This window comes from Convolutriloba macropyga, chromosome 6 (genome assembly GCF_964194025.1).
Source record: "Convolutriloba macropyga chromosome 6, txConMacr16.3, whole genome shotgun sequence".
Taxonomy (NCBI): domain Eukaryota; kingdom Metazoa; phylum Xenacoelomorpha; order Acoela; family Convolutidae; genus Convolutriloba; species Convolutriloba macropyga.
In genome coordinates this window covers 9,376,596-9,390,930 of record NC_134473.1, presented here as the reverse complement: position 1 = coordinate 9,390,930, position 14,335 = coordinate 9,376,596, and the positions used below count along the sequence as shown (strand labels likewise).

The 14,335-nt window shown below is 38.0% G+C and overlaps 2 protein-coding genes across 2 annotated transcripts in view; one reads left to right on the top strand and one right to left on the bottom strand.

The window, feature by feature from the left end:
• Positions 1 to 3,826, top strand: part of LOC142341471 (uncharacterized) — a 71,343-nt gene extending 67,517 nt beyond the window's left edge. The window contains exon 9 of the mRNA XM_075392432.1: positions 3,348 to 3,826. Coding sequence (XP_075248547.1) covers positions 3,348 to 3,591 — 244 coding nt within the window. The 3' untranslated portion in view covers positions 3,592 to 3,826. The remainder of the gene's footprint in view (positions 1 to 3,347) is intronic.
• On the bottom strand, positions 3,704 to 7,490 carry LOC142341470 (uncharacterized). Its single transcript, XM_075392431.1, has 3 exons — positions 7,091 to 7,490; positions 6,001 to 6,457; positions 3,704 to 5,698 (listed from the first exon to the last, which is right to left on the bottom strand). The coding sequence occupies exons 1-3, from the start codon at positions 7,485 to 7,487 to the stop codon at positions 4,249 to 4,251; spliced, it is 2,304 nt and encodes a 767-aa protein (XP_075248546.1). The 5' UTR covers positions 7,488 to 7,490; the 3' UTR covers positions 3,704 to 4,248.
• Between the last annotated feature and the right edge of the window lie 6,845 nt (positions 7,491 to 14,335).

The following is a 14,335-nucleotide window of genomic DNA, read 5'->3' as shown; positions in this document are numbered from 1 at the left end:
ATCTCTTATTCCCACAAAATAGAAAAATGAAAACTTGCACTTTTGCATTTTTTTTCGTGGGAGATATTTGATTAGAGAGCATAATAGTTTCGGTAGCTACGTAAATAGTATAAGAAAAACGTTTACTTAATTTAAAACAAATTTAGAAAAAAGTTAGCTCAAAGTTTAGTATTTTTGCATTACTTTTACCTCAAGAATATTAATATACAGCCAGAAGAAACTAATAAATGGGGAAAATGCAAAAATTACCGAAAAAAATTATTTTTAGAAAACAGCTTTCCATCACTCATTCAATTTTTAATAGAAAAAAAAGGCTAGGAAACGTTGGTTTTCATTTCAGTTAGCATTAATTGCAGAATAACGCTGAATTCCAAAAACTGTTTCTGCAAAGATCCATAAAGCTCCAAATTAACATTAAATTTCTTTGGATGGCAAAAAGCTTCAAGACCGCATCAAACAACCCAAATATCACTTAACCTATAATAACCTTTTGGATAAAATCAAATGCAAGTACAAAAAACGATAAACAAAATTTTCTGTATGCAATCAAAGCAATCAAAACAATTTCAGACAAAATAAATCAAGCTGTAACAATCGTATATCTTTGATTTTGAAAGAGAAAAAACTGCAAAAAAATTGACACAAACTTTTTTCCTCAATATTTCTGCCATTTAAAAATAGCTGTCTACGAAAATAAATTAAATGTAGTACTGCAATTTTCATACTAGAATAAGAGTATAAATGAGTTGTCATAAAAGCAGCTAAACAATACACTAGGACAGAAATGGCAAAAGTTGCATAGAAGTCAGCAAAATAGCTGAAAAACCGTATTGTGGCTATCCAAACGCTATTAAAGTAGCCCGTAAACAATTGCATTGAACTTTTTCACACCTGCATTTCAAAAGAAGATGTGAACAAAATGAACTTTTCTCTTTTCTTCACACTGCAAATTTGTACTTTAAAAATTTTTTAAAAAAATTTTTTCACTCACCTGACTCCCGGTTTTTTATTGTTCGTTCATTATTATCAAAAACAGAATAATGATACTTCTTCAAGTCGCAAAAACCATCACATTGAGTCCTTTTCCAGTCGCGAAAAAAAATTTCAACGATACAATGCAAAACCGTTGGAATGTGAAAATAAGGCAGAATCATTCCAATTATGAATGAACATATTTCCATTTATCAGAAATTAGAATATGTCCATATTCTGAAAAGACCAAAAAAATTGACAAAAAACCATTTAGAATCGAAGAATAAAAAAACTCCCTTCTGACTGCGAAAATTTTATGAAAACGTTGAAGTTCTTGACTAATTATTAAACTGGACCTCAAATTGACTTACAACACGATTTAATAACAAAATTTTAAAAAAAACAGAAGTCAAATTAGCTCAGAAGTCAAATTAGCTCAGAAGTCAAATAAGCTCAAGTTAACAAAAAAATCCGCTTTCGAGATAATGATGTTCTGATCAGTGAAGTTTTTCCCGGCCCACTTCAAAGTTACGGTAAACAAATTTCAGGACGCGCAGTTGCTGTTTCAGCATAATCGACATGCTCGCTGCAAGAATTTGACTTCACAAATATTAAAGATGTATGAAAACATAGGAAATTCTTGAAACAACTCGAATCTTCTTCATAAACCATTATTAGCAGTAACTAGTGTCAACAAAAAGAAATTATAGATTTAAACATAGCCGGCAGAATTCCGGGAAATAGCCGCCTTTATCGCGCTTGATGCACATCGGGCTTGAAACAATAAAAACAAATTGTCTGATTTTTTTTGTTCTTTTCAGTGTCAAAATCTTCTAATCTGTCGTGCAGTTTCAATTACATTCTAAAACTATACTTAATTCAGCTTCTAAACTGAAAACTAATGACCTTAATGCCAATGTCTGCTAGCAAACACTTTAATATGATCTTTTGACTTTGACCGTATTCACTATATTGCGTCATTCAATGGGTGGAAGAATTTAAAATCCATTTAGTTGAAACAGTGAGTGAAGTAAGTCAGCAGTCAAACGTGAAAATCGGGACCCATGTAAAACGAAAAACGTGATCAAAAGGTAAAGCGAATAAAAAAAACATCACAGGACACGTCCAGGCGTACAATTCAAAAAATTTTCATTGGCTGCACGAAAAAACTACACTCAGGGAAAACCATTTCTTTAAAAATTAGATTAAAAAAACCTAAAATAAAACAGAATATCAATGTCAAAATGCCGCATGTGGACAAAAAACCACTAGCGAGAAAGCAAATTTTTGTTCAAATACCGTTTTCTCACTCTACTTTAAATTTAGAGCCAAAAAAATTCACGCCGCAAAACCACTCGCTTTTTCGCTCCACTTCCAGTTTCGGCATGGCCGAAATCACTACTTCAAAAATCATGAAAGTGTGAACAAATCTTAAAAAAGAAATCGCCCCAATACAAATCAATTTTTTTGAATTGTAAAAGAGAGCGTCTAAATAATAGCCGTTGGAGAGGCTGACAGCGGCTATTAAAAAAATCTAATTAAAAAATTAGTCAAAATCTTGTTAAAAATGTCATTAACTGTTCATAATAAAAATCCACAAAACCAAAACGTTTCCACGCAAACTAAAATATTAAAACGCTTAATGAATATTAAGCAAAACATAATCTCTCAAATGCGCAACTGCAACAAGATGGCTAGTCATTTTTTTTCAACGAACCTTATGTTTCTGAAAATGTAATCAATTGACAACTTAAGATGGCAAATGACAATGGGCAAATGGTGTATATTAGACGCGGTGAGTGAGGTGGTTCTGAACTAACCCCTCACTCACACCGTGAGTTTGTCTTCTCACCAGCTTCGGTGCATAACACGTAGAGACATGTATAACTCTAATAGAACTGCTCAGTCACTCAGTCAATTCGAGTCGTAAACATTTGTCACCATAACTCATCGGGTTGGAAAAGACAGCCTACCAATACCGTTCAAATCCTTTCAATTTTGAAAAAAAAACAACAGAAGGTCAATAATAAATCCACTCAACAATTGCTATCCCAGCTATTAAAGACACATACACAATACGCAATTTGCTTCAAATTTGGTTTGAGCAATTGATATGTACCCTTGGGGTGAAACTTAAACCTCGGCGGTAAGAGTAACGCAATAATGAAACACAATCTGCTCTGATTACTAAACTTATTCTCCGCAGGTCTCCTAACCTGGAATAACTGGTCTTAGAGCTAGGTCCTTCGGGTTATTACCTCGAGCCATGTTGGTGAATAATAATACCATGTATGTAGCTGGTAAAATGAATTCAAGCTCAAGTTCTGCTTAAATGCGAGCTCGAGTTAATACGTAACAAATCAATTTATATTCAGAATCCATCACAACTTCGCACTGGATCAAAGACGCTACGGAGTACATCACTATCGTCAAGTGGATGGTCTTCGCGACAAGGGCGTTGCTCCCAGACGCAAAATAGCGCAGTACTGTGAAAAAATAGCCAAAAAATCTATCAACTGGGACCTCAGCAGCTCAAATCTGGATAGTGTGGTTGAAATCGGAAAACAAATTCAGTACATGGAACGGATGCTAGGAGTTCGTCCCAGAAATGGGGGTTAAAAAAAATCTTTAATGCGCCAAAAGATGACTGATTTAAACTTGTGTCAAATATTGCTTGATCTGATCTCTTGTGAATGACAACCTAGACTCTACTGCTCATTAAAAAGTCAACTGTTTCGTCAAAAATTACTTAAATACACTATTTACAATGATATGTACATATACAACAGAAAGACTGATCTATAATTCAATACATGTAAATCTACAGATATGGCAGTTCTAGTGTTTTATTAGATGTTTTTCTATTTAAAATCACAGCATCTTTGAAATGTCGAAAGTCTTCACTCCAAAGCCAGAAGTTCCTATATACACAGTCAGAATATGAATTCCATTAAACTTAAATCCTTCAAACTTGCAGGTTGCGTGTTTTAAGCAAGGTTACGATTCTGCAGAGGTCAATTCAAAATTTTGGTTTAACATTTCTAACACCTACACAGTTCAAGAAAAACGCCAGAAGTTCACATTGACTTCAAGCAGAATTACAGACGCTATGCACAGGCTACACAACTCTAATGAAGTCACTGAGAAAATCAGGCATCAACCGAGAACAGCGAAGTGGTTAGAGATATAAGCCACAATTTTAGATTCAGCTATTGTAAAAAGTGGCTATGGAGATTTGGCATTTTAAGAACTGCACGAGAGTGCTTCAAATCAAAATTAAGTTTCAGTTGAGGTGTCTTGAGAGATTGCTAAATGAGACAGAGTTTGTTCACGCAACTTTTGCAGCCCTTCTAATTTATTCCGCAAATTCTCCATATCTCGATCTAACTCATACAGACGTTCATTCTGTTCAATATCCTCAAAAGTAACACTTCTAGTGATTATTTCGTCATTCCCAGGTACGCTTCCAACAGTTGCTGGATCTTTCAGTTCGGGCAAATTAGCCAATCGTCGCATTATCAAGTCTGTTCTTAGATCCAACATCTGGATGTCCTGCGACAGTTTCTCAGCCGATTGATTATGCATCACTCTATTTGATAACTCAGTTGTAAAACCAGATCCATTATGGTCTATGCCTGTCTGACTACTGTTCACTGCTGAAGTTGTCTGCAGTGGCACTAAAACGCCATGATTCTCAGAAGATTCGATACTTTCGATGTTCATCGATTGTGAAAAATCATCTGTATTGTACTCAATAGCCTGAACGAAATTATCAACATCGTCCAAATATCTACTCATCTCTTCGACCTCTTTGGAGAAGCTTTTAGTTTGACTAGATCCAATGTAGCGCCACTCTTCGAAAGAAGTTGATGGTCTGGACACACTCAAGAGCGACTTGATCTGGTCTTCATTAGGCTTGGGGTAAATCAAACCTTGTTCAGCTTCACTGCTATGCTGCTGGGTCAACTCATTCAAAAGTCTTTTAAGTTGCATTTCAGATACTCCATTATCAATTCGGCTTCCATCTACACTCGAAACATCATTTTCTTCACAGTTTTCTAATTGAAGTCTTCGTAGCTTTTCGTCAATATGAGCAATACGTATTTGAGCAATTCGTTCCTCGCGGGTTTCCTTAATTTTAACGTCCCCTCCGCTGAGAGGTTTGGAACTTACGCTTGCTTCACTTTCGTCGTCAAGTACAGATCCTGATCCCGTAGCTGACTCTGAAGTAGCACCTGGTGCTGAGTTCCAACAGATTTCCTTAAATTGCTCGAAAGTTAGATAACCACTCAATTTATCGTCAATTTCATTTAGTTTCTTCGACTCTGTGGCGCTCATTGCGTAATATCTAGGCGCCGTGTTTTCACCAACGCTTCCGATAATCGGCGATGCCGAAGTTGTGACGTAATCTGTCGGTTCCTCTTCTATAATGTCAATATCTTTAAGCAGACCATCCAATCGGTTCCGTTCTTCACTTGTCATAGGAATAATGTTAGCAGCGTCACTTGCTAATTCTTTGTTCCGTTCAATAAACTTCTTGTTTCCTTGTTTCTTACTGGAACCTTTTGAAGATGTGCTTGAGTTTTTAGTGGACGTGGTGCTAGAGTTATCCCCAGCCGAAGACGTGGATCGGTGAGATTCTGTTCGCATAGTGGGAGACTGTCGACTCTTGTTCCCCTTGCTTGATTTCGACGCCTGGCTTTTGAATCCACTCTTGATTTGAGACCTAGGATCAAAACTATTTCAACAACACAAGAGATATGATTTTCGCTAGGAATGCCCGCTAAACTATCAGAGCCGACATTTGATTCATCAAATTAAGCCAATTCGAAGAATCAGTATTTCATTCCTTGTAAATTGTCTTGTCAGAAAACCAAGAGGTCTTCAAAATGAACTTTTAACATTGCTGGTCAAAAATCATTGATTAAAATTCTTGAAATAGTCTAGCTATCTTAGTCTTTTGTGTCTCAAAAATTTTTTACTTGCGCCAAAGATTACCGCCCGCTAACTACTTCTAAGTGAACTCACCCGGTTGAGCTGCTAAGCTGATCTTCTTCCAACACTGGTTGAGTGGCAAAAACAGGCTCGAACCCAACACTTGCCCCTTCCTGTTCCTGTTTCACCATCTTCAGTTTCGATGGCTTCAGCTGGATATCATTTTTAACTAATGCCAGATACTTGTGCGTGTTTACTGCTTCCTCCCGTGACGGAGTCCTGTCAGAAGTAATGCTTCCTGTCTCCAGCATCTCAACCTCCGACACCACATGACGTTGCAAAGAGATCCGATCTCTTTTCACACGATCAGCCAATCGCTGCTTCTTCCGCAGAATCTTATCAAGTTTTCTCACTTTTTCCAGCTCACGGCGCAAACGCAATTCGTCTTCAGTTAACTCACTGTCAGGAACCAATTCATTGCCTCTGCTTGATTCAATCGTATGAGTTGAAGCTCGTGGAGACGACGAATGTTCTTCTGAGTTTCTGCGACCTAAAATAAAGCAAACTTTCGATTCTGTTACAACAAAGGATTCACATGTTTCAAGAGGACACGTTACTAGTAAGGTTAATCCCATTAAAGTATGATATCGATTTTTAGCGGTCATGTTATTCGGTGTCTTTAGTTACAGTTTTATAGACAACGATTGGGATGAAAGTCAAATTTACACTTTTCTGGCAGTTACAGTTAGTTTTACAATATTGGCTTTGGTCATATGCATTGATGCATCATCCACTGGTACAAGCGGCAGACACAAATTTTTTCTAAACTTGAATTTGCTACGCTGTTAGGCATCTACAGGCAAAATACAGACTGAAACTTTGTCAACTTATCTGACGAGCAAATGTAGTTGTGAATACCGAGTGTAAATAACAGACGGTTTAGGCCGCTGATGCATGGCCAAATGATTATAATGCTAATTTAATAATCTTTATTTTATAGAAAGATTAAAATCGGGGTGAAATGATAGAGGGGTTAAAAGATAGAGGGGTTAAATGATACAGGGGTGAATAAATCGGGGTTAAATGATAGGGGGTTAAATGAATAGGGGTGAAAAAGCGGGACACCCAATTCTCCAATGAGTTCAAATTAAACTCTTATAAATCATAACCAATTATAAATCACCTGCAGCTTCATTGCCCAAAATGGCATGTCTAATTTGCGCATCGGTCATCAAAGGAACCAGTTGTCTGTACTCATTCGAACGTGTTGAGACCCCGTTTCCACCAGCGGATCTGAAGGTTGACTGGAATTCCATGTCTGACAACCTCGTTTCCAGATACCTCTCGTCGCCCGATGAATCATTGGTCGGATTTTCGTCTGAGGAGCTGGAACTCACATCCTCCACGCCAGTTTCGCTGTCAAATGAGTATCTCGAGGGTCCCCCGATGTCTGGTGAGCGAGGCTCCGGGTCCGCTTCGAAGCTCAGCATGTTCGGGGACTGGACACCAGAGTTGATATTCGGGTAAATAAAGCTGGAGCGACTGCTACAGTTTGATCTATTTCCAGAAAATCCAGCCATAATTAATCTGGAAATTAAAACAGCTTCACTGAAAAGTTACTAGGCGACAACTGTCTCACCATTTTTTTCAAAACCCAAGAAAAACAGAACCGAGAATGGACGCGGAACTCACTGCGAACTAGTAATACGGGCATCCGAAAAACGAAAAACTAAAATGAATCGCAGAACTAATAGAATTGCTGCATACTTCGTTCGAGAGCAATTTAAAAATAAAGATGGTCTTCATTATTGCTAAATGCTTAAATATTTTCCTCGCACCAATTTACGCGCATTGACAATTGCTTCGAGGAAAATAAGAAAAAAAATTGTATTAAATTTATGGAGTTTCTCAAGACTGAATATCAATGCAGACTGACGAGGCTTTACATTTTAGTACAATTGAAAGGAGTGTACTTAAATTTGATGTTTGATAGTTGCTTTCACTTGCTCGAAGAAATGCATGAAAAAAGGAACACACATTAAGGCAGTAAACAACCTAACTTTCTTTCTTTTATTTCCACCAATCTCAAAAATATGATATCACGAGAGTGCTATAATATTAGCTTTCTACATAGGTCCTACAAAACTTTTAGATAAAACAAACTTACTAAAGTCGGACAAATTGCTCATGACTGCTCGATTTAATGGCTCAGCAAGATGCCATTAGAGTTTTCTTTAGACCACGACTAAAAATTGGAAGAGAAAGAAAAATTGGAAATAATTTCTGATTACACGTTTAGTAGCAATCTGAATCAAAATCAAGTTAGCGTCTAAATCTTCGAAAATCATTTTAGATCCCGCAAAAATTAGGAAATCAAGCAAGAAAAACTATATTCTGAGACAAAAAGAGTCAATCAAAAAATTAACAAAAAATACACGCCGGCCTACGTTATGTACTTCAATATTCTTATCTTATACTACAATATGTAAATCAATATTCTTAGCATTGAGGGACGAACTGTATACGTGCAGTAAAGGCAAACAACCAACCAACGTCGCACAAATCGTTCCTCAACGATAGCCGAAAGTTATAACTATGTAATCTTCTTCAAATTAAAACATAGCTGGCAGATTGCCAGAAAAAAGCCGCAATAGATTCGTAGATCGGCAGTCTAAAAAAAAACAGCTATAAAAAGACAGACCAAAAAAACTCGTCTTTTCATTGAAGGCTGATCTGTTATATTTTGATTAAAAATCTGTATAAGTTATTGCTGCCTCCATAGCTGATCTCAAATAATCTTCATTTAGAGTGACACACACCCATTTGACCTTATCTCTTTGAATTAAAGTAAATAAAAGTCTTCAAAGTGAGGAAATCATTTTTTAGAGTGAGGTAAGTCAAGTGTGATCAAAAATTTAATCACGCGCATGAACAAAAAAACTCGCTCCACTAAGAGAGAAAAATGACGTCACACATGCAATTCAGTTGAAATTGCATGAACGAAGGAACAAAAAGTGGCTGTGACGTCATATGGTCGTAACAAAAATCATGACGACGAAATAAAAAAACCAAGAGAAGGCCAATAATAGCCCCAGCTATCGCTGTGCGGCTATTAAAAAAAAAAAGAAACATTATTAGGCGAAACATTCATCTTGATTTTACTAGTTAATTGCCGTGAAGATTTCAGCAGCTGCTCAAATTTGTGAATAGACGTTAAGTGAGAACAAGGCAAACAGCTCAAGCAAAGATCTTTAACAAAGACCCCCGACTACAAAAAAATGCTTCAAACAACGACTTACAATGACCAGATTTGTACACATAAACTTTGTATATCGTTTTTTCTGTCAACAAGTCAGAACAAATTGATAAAACATAGCCTCACTTATACTTGAAGAACGATATGAAATTAAAGATTCAAACTATGCTCCGCGCTACTTTCTTTTTGAATGTTAGCACCGAAATGTCACCAGTTAGTGAGCCCATCCGACTTTTCCAACCTTAGCCGCTAGTAATTTTTAACAGCAATTTATGTTGAAACGAAAATTGAAGCAAACAAAAGTCACTCCAATCAATCCAATAAAGGAGAGAAAGAACTGTTAGAAAAAAGGCCACATACAAAAGACTGTCAAGACCCGAATAATTTAAGTGCCACAAACATTGAGCGTAACAATAATTGAATCAAAATTCAAATTGTTTTTTCTTAAAAATTGCCAGAGAACGTTGCTTTAAAAGAGTAAAGAAAAAGACTGGAACTTGAGTTGGCAACCCTATCGTTAAAATGCTGGACGTTTTTATCAAGTCAAACCACCGCTAAGGAACCTAAAAAAAATTAATTGTTCGCTGATAGCTAAAACGTAACTGACTAACGTCGGGAGAATTGCTCCCAAACGACTGGCGAGCGGTTGGCGTCGGTAGTACCCAGCTGCGGCTTAGGGTTGCTAGCATTAAGGGGAGTATGAGCGGAGTGGGTGAGGAGGTCAAGCGATAGGGGGGTAGGGTTGGAAAAGCTGGACGATAGAGCCATTCAACTCGCCAGGTGAATGAAGGTTGACGAGGTTGGGGTTGACTCAGGGGTCAAGCTTTTAAGATTATGATCTGCCTTTCACACCATGAAATAGGTGGTGGGTGTGTGTGTGTGGGTGGGAGGAAGCATTGGGGGTGGGGTGGGGGAGGGGACAAGCGTTGTATGAGGGAGTGGATGGGGGGACTGAGGGGGTCAAACTTTTGAGATTAAGAGCCGCCATTCACACCATTAATTTGTCTCCTCAAAACAGTTTTGGTGAATCGCATTCTTAGAGAGTATAGTAAGGTTCAGGGCTCGAGAGAACTTAATGCCCTCCGAGCCCTACATGTTCATCCCGTTTTTGAGGACGAAAAGTCAAATGCGCCAGACGAAAAATCGGTCAAGCGAAAAATCGCATGAGACCACAGGACTAATATAATTGCTACAAACTTCGTTTGAGAGAGCAATTAAACAAAGCAACGTGGAACGTATAAATAAAATGGCAAAAACTTAAATAGACATTATTGCCTGTATTTAATTTCTCAAACTATTCTCAGATAAAAAAATAGAACTCAATGTTTGTATTTTGTGAAAACTGAAACCAAAGACGAAACGTAGAAATTCTGATCAGTTCTTCCTACCAATTTCACAACCTGTCAATCTAGGGTAAACGGTAGTCAATATCTGACGGAAATCGCTGAAAAAAACAGATCAAAGAAGATCAAAAACTTTCAAACCAATGATTCGGAACACCTCATCGACAGATTTAAATTGCGAGTTAAAAAGCTTACAGAAGAAAATATTTAGTCCATTTACGTTAAACTAGTCCATTATCTCATCGCCATATTTATTATATCGTTTCGGTTTTTCATTGGTTTTTGGTTTATTTGTAGGCTGGTCACTTTTATACTCAGAACCCAAAATGTTTATAGGCTGGTTTGAGGGCTGATACGGTTTCGGATTCGGTGGTTGCCAGTTTCCGCTCTCTGCTTTGGACGGTTCCCAGGAATCAATTTTGGGCTTCTGGGGTTCATAATTCTTCCAAGACTGTTCAAAAGTATCTGCCGGTCTTTCGTTTCTCATGACAACTTCTCGAATATACTTGCCCATAGGTGTATCAAGTTTACTCATTTCATCACCCAGTTTCCTTCGGCTCAACATTTTCCCCGTAAGTGATGACATAACCAAGCTTCCAATGTAGTATGGTATTAGCTGTCGACCAGATTTCTTGATAATTTTCAAGTGACTCAGAGTATAGAAACCCAAACTAGAGCCAATAAAAAATGGAAACGTATACTTCATATGCGCCTCGCGACCAACTCTTTGGATGACTTGTTTGTCTTGATGCGTCAGTTGCGGCATTGCATTTATTAATTCCTTAGCGTTGGTCTGAGAACCAGTTCCTGAGTTGTGCTTCATTTGTTTGTCATTCTTCGGCTGTGGCTCACTATCCGAGCTTAGCACCATGTGTTCCGGATTAGACATTTTAGGTCAAAGTATCAACCGGATTCAAAAAGCTGCTTTTATACCCTAGATGTGATCATATTTATATCTGAAACAATAACCACATCCCCTACATTCTAGAACATAATATAGCGACGAAATAACCCCTACTGATCCCTTCAGCCTTAAGTATATAAACGAGGGGAAAAACAAAGTTTGAAAAAATGCTCCAAACAGAAGTTCAATCTTTGTTGGATACGATGTTTTACTTTATTTACGTTTCTAGCTGCGAACTTTAAAATATTAGTACTTAAACATCTTATCATTAGAGCTTTAAAAGTAATACAATAATAAAGTGATCATTTCTATTAATCCGACTTTACCGTATTAGCCTTATCTGTCAGGTTGCGCCGCTCAAAATGCCGTTTTCACATCATGATTTCAGTTTTAATGAACAAACACGCGTATTTTTATAGCTTAAACTTTTCAATGCCTCTTCATCTAATCCCTTTTCTTGGTACAAAATGTAACCGACTAACGTAGGCCGAAACGGTCTTAAACGGCTGGCGAGAGTGGTTGGCTTCGGTAGTAGCCAGCTGGGGATGAGTGTTAGGTATGCTAACATTACGGAGTGGGTGAGCCGAATGCAGAGGATCAAACGTTGGGGGAGGGGGGTGGTCACGCATTGGAGGGGGGGGGGAGAAGGCTAAGGTTGGGAAAGCTGGACGAGAGAGGGGATCAAACTTTTAAGATTAAGAACTTCCCTTCACACCATAAAACTGTTTATTCAGAACAGTATTGGCAAATCGCATACATAGAGACTAGTAAGGCATAAGGCTCTAAGAGAGCTGGTTAGCCACTTAACTCTCCGGGTCCTTGTTTGTCCTTTGTTCCGGCCGAGAAAGTTAAAATGTAAGATGAGAACTTGGTCAAGCGATAAATCGGATAAAAAACCCCAGCGTACTAGCATCATTGCTACAAATTGCGTTTAAGAGCAATTAAACAACAGTCCTCAATTGCTAAAATGTTCAGCGGTTGATAAAAATTGAGAACCTAGTTTGTTCCCAGTGTCCAAAAGCGATTAACTTGGTCCGCAGCTTTATCAATCAGACTTGTTCATCATATAAACCTCAGCGTCATTAGTCAAACATACCCGTCAAAATGCTGGAAAAAATTTCTTGATTGAAACCACGATTACAGTCGGCAATCAAACAATTAGAGAAAAGAATTTTCATACGAAAAATAACATAACCGACTAATGTCGGGTGAATTTCTCTCAAACGATCGGCGAGCGGTTGGCTTCGTCAGTAGCTAGCCACGGTTTAGCGAGGCTAGCTTTAGCTTAATTGAAGGGGCGTGAGCGCAGCGGGGGTGGGGGTGCACCGGGGGCTGATGGGGGGTGGAAGCAACGGTGGGGGAACTATAAGAACTGCTCTTCACACCTTAAGTATAAATATCCAAAACAGTTTCTGTGAATCACATACTTGGAGAATATCTTGGAGAATGGATTTATCCCGTTTTTCTACATTGACTCCATCCATTCCGTATTGTTTTGCTGATCAACGGCTGTTGAAAACAACTTTTCAACCAAACGAGCGCAAATGAAAGAAGCCATAAAATGTCAAAAAGATTCCGCGAAAAATGTTGAAAAAAATTCTACATTAGGTAGAGCGAAACAAATTTTTCTATAACGTAAAAAATTAAGAGCGCAATATTAGCCTGCTAAGCTGATGCTGGCAGTTATCAAGTAGTAAAATCACGACTCTTCTAATAAACTAACTTTCCTAAGTAAGACAATCAAATCAGAGCTACTGCTCGAACCGACCATCGACAGAGGAATTGCTCTCCAACGACAAGCAACGGGTTAGCGTTGGTTGTTGCTAGCTTCAGCACAGAGGCCAGCCGCAGAGGGAGAGGATAAAAGTAAAGGGGTCTGGGTAGTGAGGGGTGGAATTCATCTCGTTTCTTTCGACGGAAAGTCAAATCACTCAAGCCAGTCGAAAAATATTTCAGAAGAAAATGGTCAAGCAAAAATTTTGCAGAGGAAAAACGAGCTCGTTAACAGTAATTTTGTTCGAAAGCCAAAAGATTTCAACATAATCGACAAAAGAGGCTGGGGTGTTAACGTGGGGAGGAGAGCGTTTACTAAACATAAACCAACAAATGTCGCAAGAATTGCTCTTGAACGACAGGCGAGGCAATTTAATTCATGGTCTTTTAGTCTAGATCAATTTTTCTTTATTGGTGCAAACATTGACCCCACTGGGATTCGAACCACTGACCTCTCGATCCATGGCCAACCACACTAACCACTGCGCTACGAGTCACTTAATTTAGCTATGCTGTAACCGATTTTATAATAGCAACTTCGAAGCACTATAGATCACTCAAAAAATGATGAACGAAAGCGTGAAAAATTCACTTGAGAAGTTCTAGAATGTTCTAGAAGAAAAGCGCAAAATTGTCAAGCAAAAATTTTGCATAAAAAACCATACGATAGACTACCGGAAACGACTCGAATCGTCGTGCAAAATAATCTCTAACCTAACTTCGACAAAATCAGAATATCAAAAAAAAACACTAGAAATAACGAAAACAGCAGACCAATATATAAAAAGTGTTAAAATTTTTTCAGTTCAGGAGTGTGGGTAGGTGTTGGTGGGGGGGGGGTTTGGTTAGGCACGTGGGGGGTAGTTTTTTTGGGGGGGAGGTAGTTAAATGGGATCAAATTTTTTCAAATTGACCTCTTCACCTTGAACTACAGACTGTTACCAATTGCTATACATTACAAACTAAGCTATTGTTAAAGTCCAATGTTCGAAAACAGAAGTCAACAAGAAGTCAAAAAACGGAGGTGAAAGCTCGAATAGAAAGAAGTCAAAACTCAAGTCATGAACAAATTGCTTTCTGCTAAAAAAACATAGCCCGTAGAATACCGGAAACGACTCGAATCGTCGTGCATTGTAATCTCTAACCTAACCT

What these genes read in the sequence shown, in the direction of transcription:
- LOC142341470 (XM_075392431.1), bottom strand. Translation starts at nt 7,487, where the DNA reads ATGGCTGGATTTTCTGGAAATAGATCAAACTGTAGCAGTCGCTCCAGC. An exon ending in TTTGGGCAATGAAGCTGCAG is followed by an intron (nt 6,458 to 7,090) that starts GTGATTTATAAT and finishes GCTTTATTTTAG; the next exon opens with GTCGCAGAAACTCAGAAGAA. An exon ending in CAGCTTAGCAGCTCAACCGG is followed by an intron (nt 5,699 to 6,000) that starts GTGAGTTCACTT and finishes TTTTGATCCTAG; the next exon opens with GTCTCAAATCAAGAGTGGAT.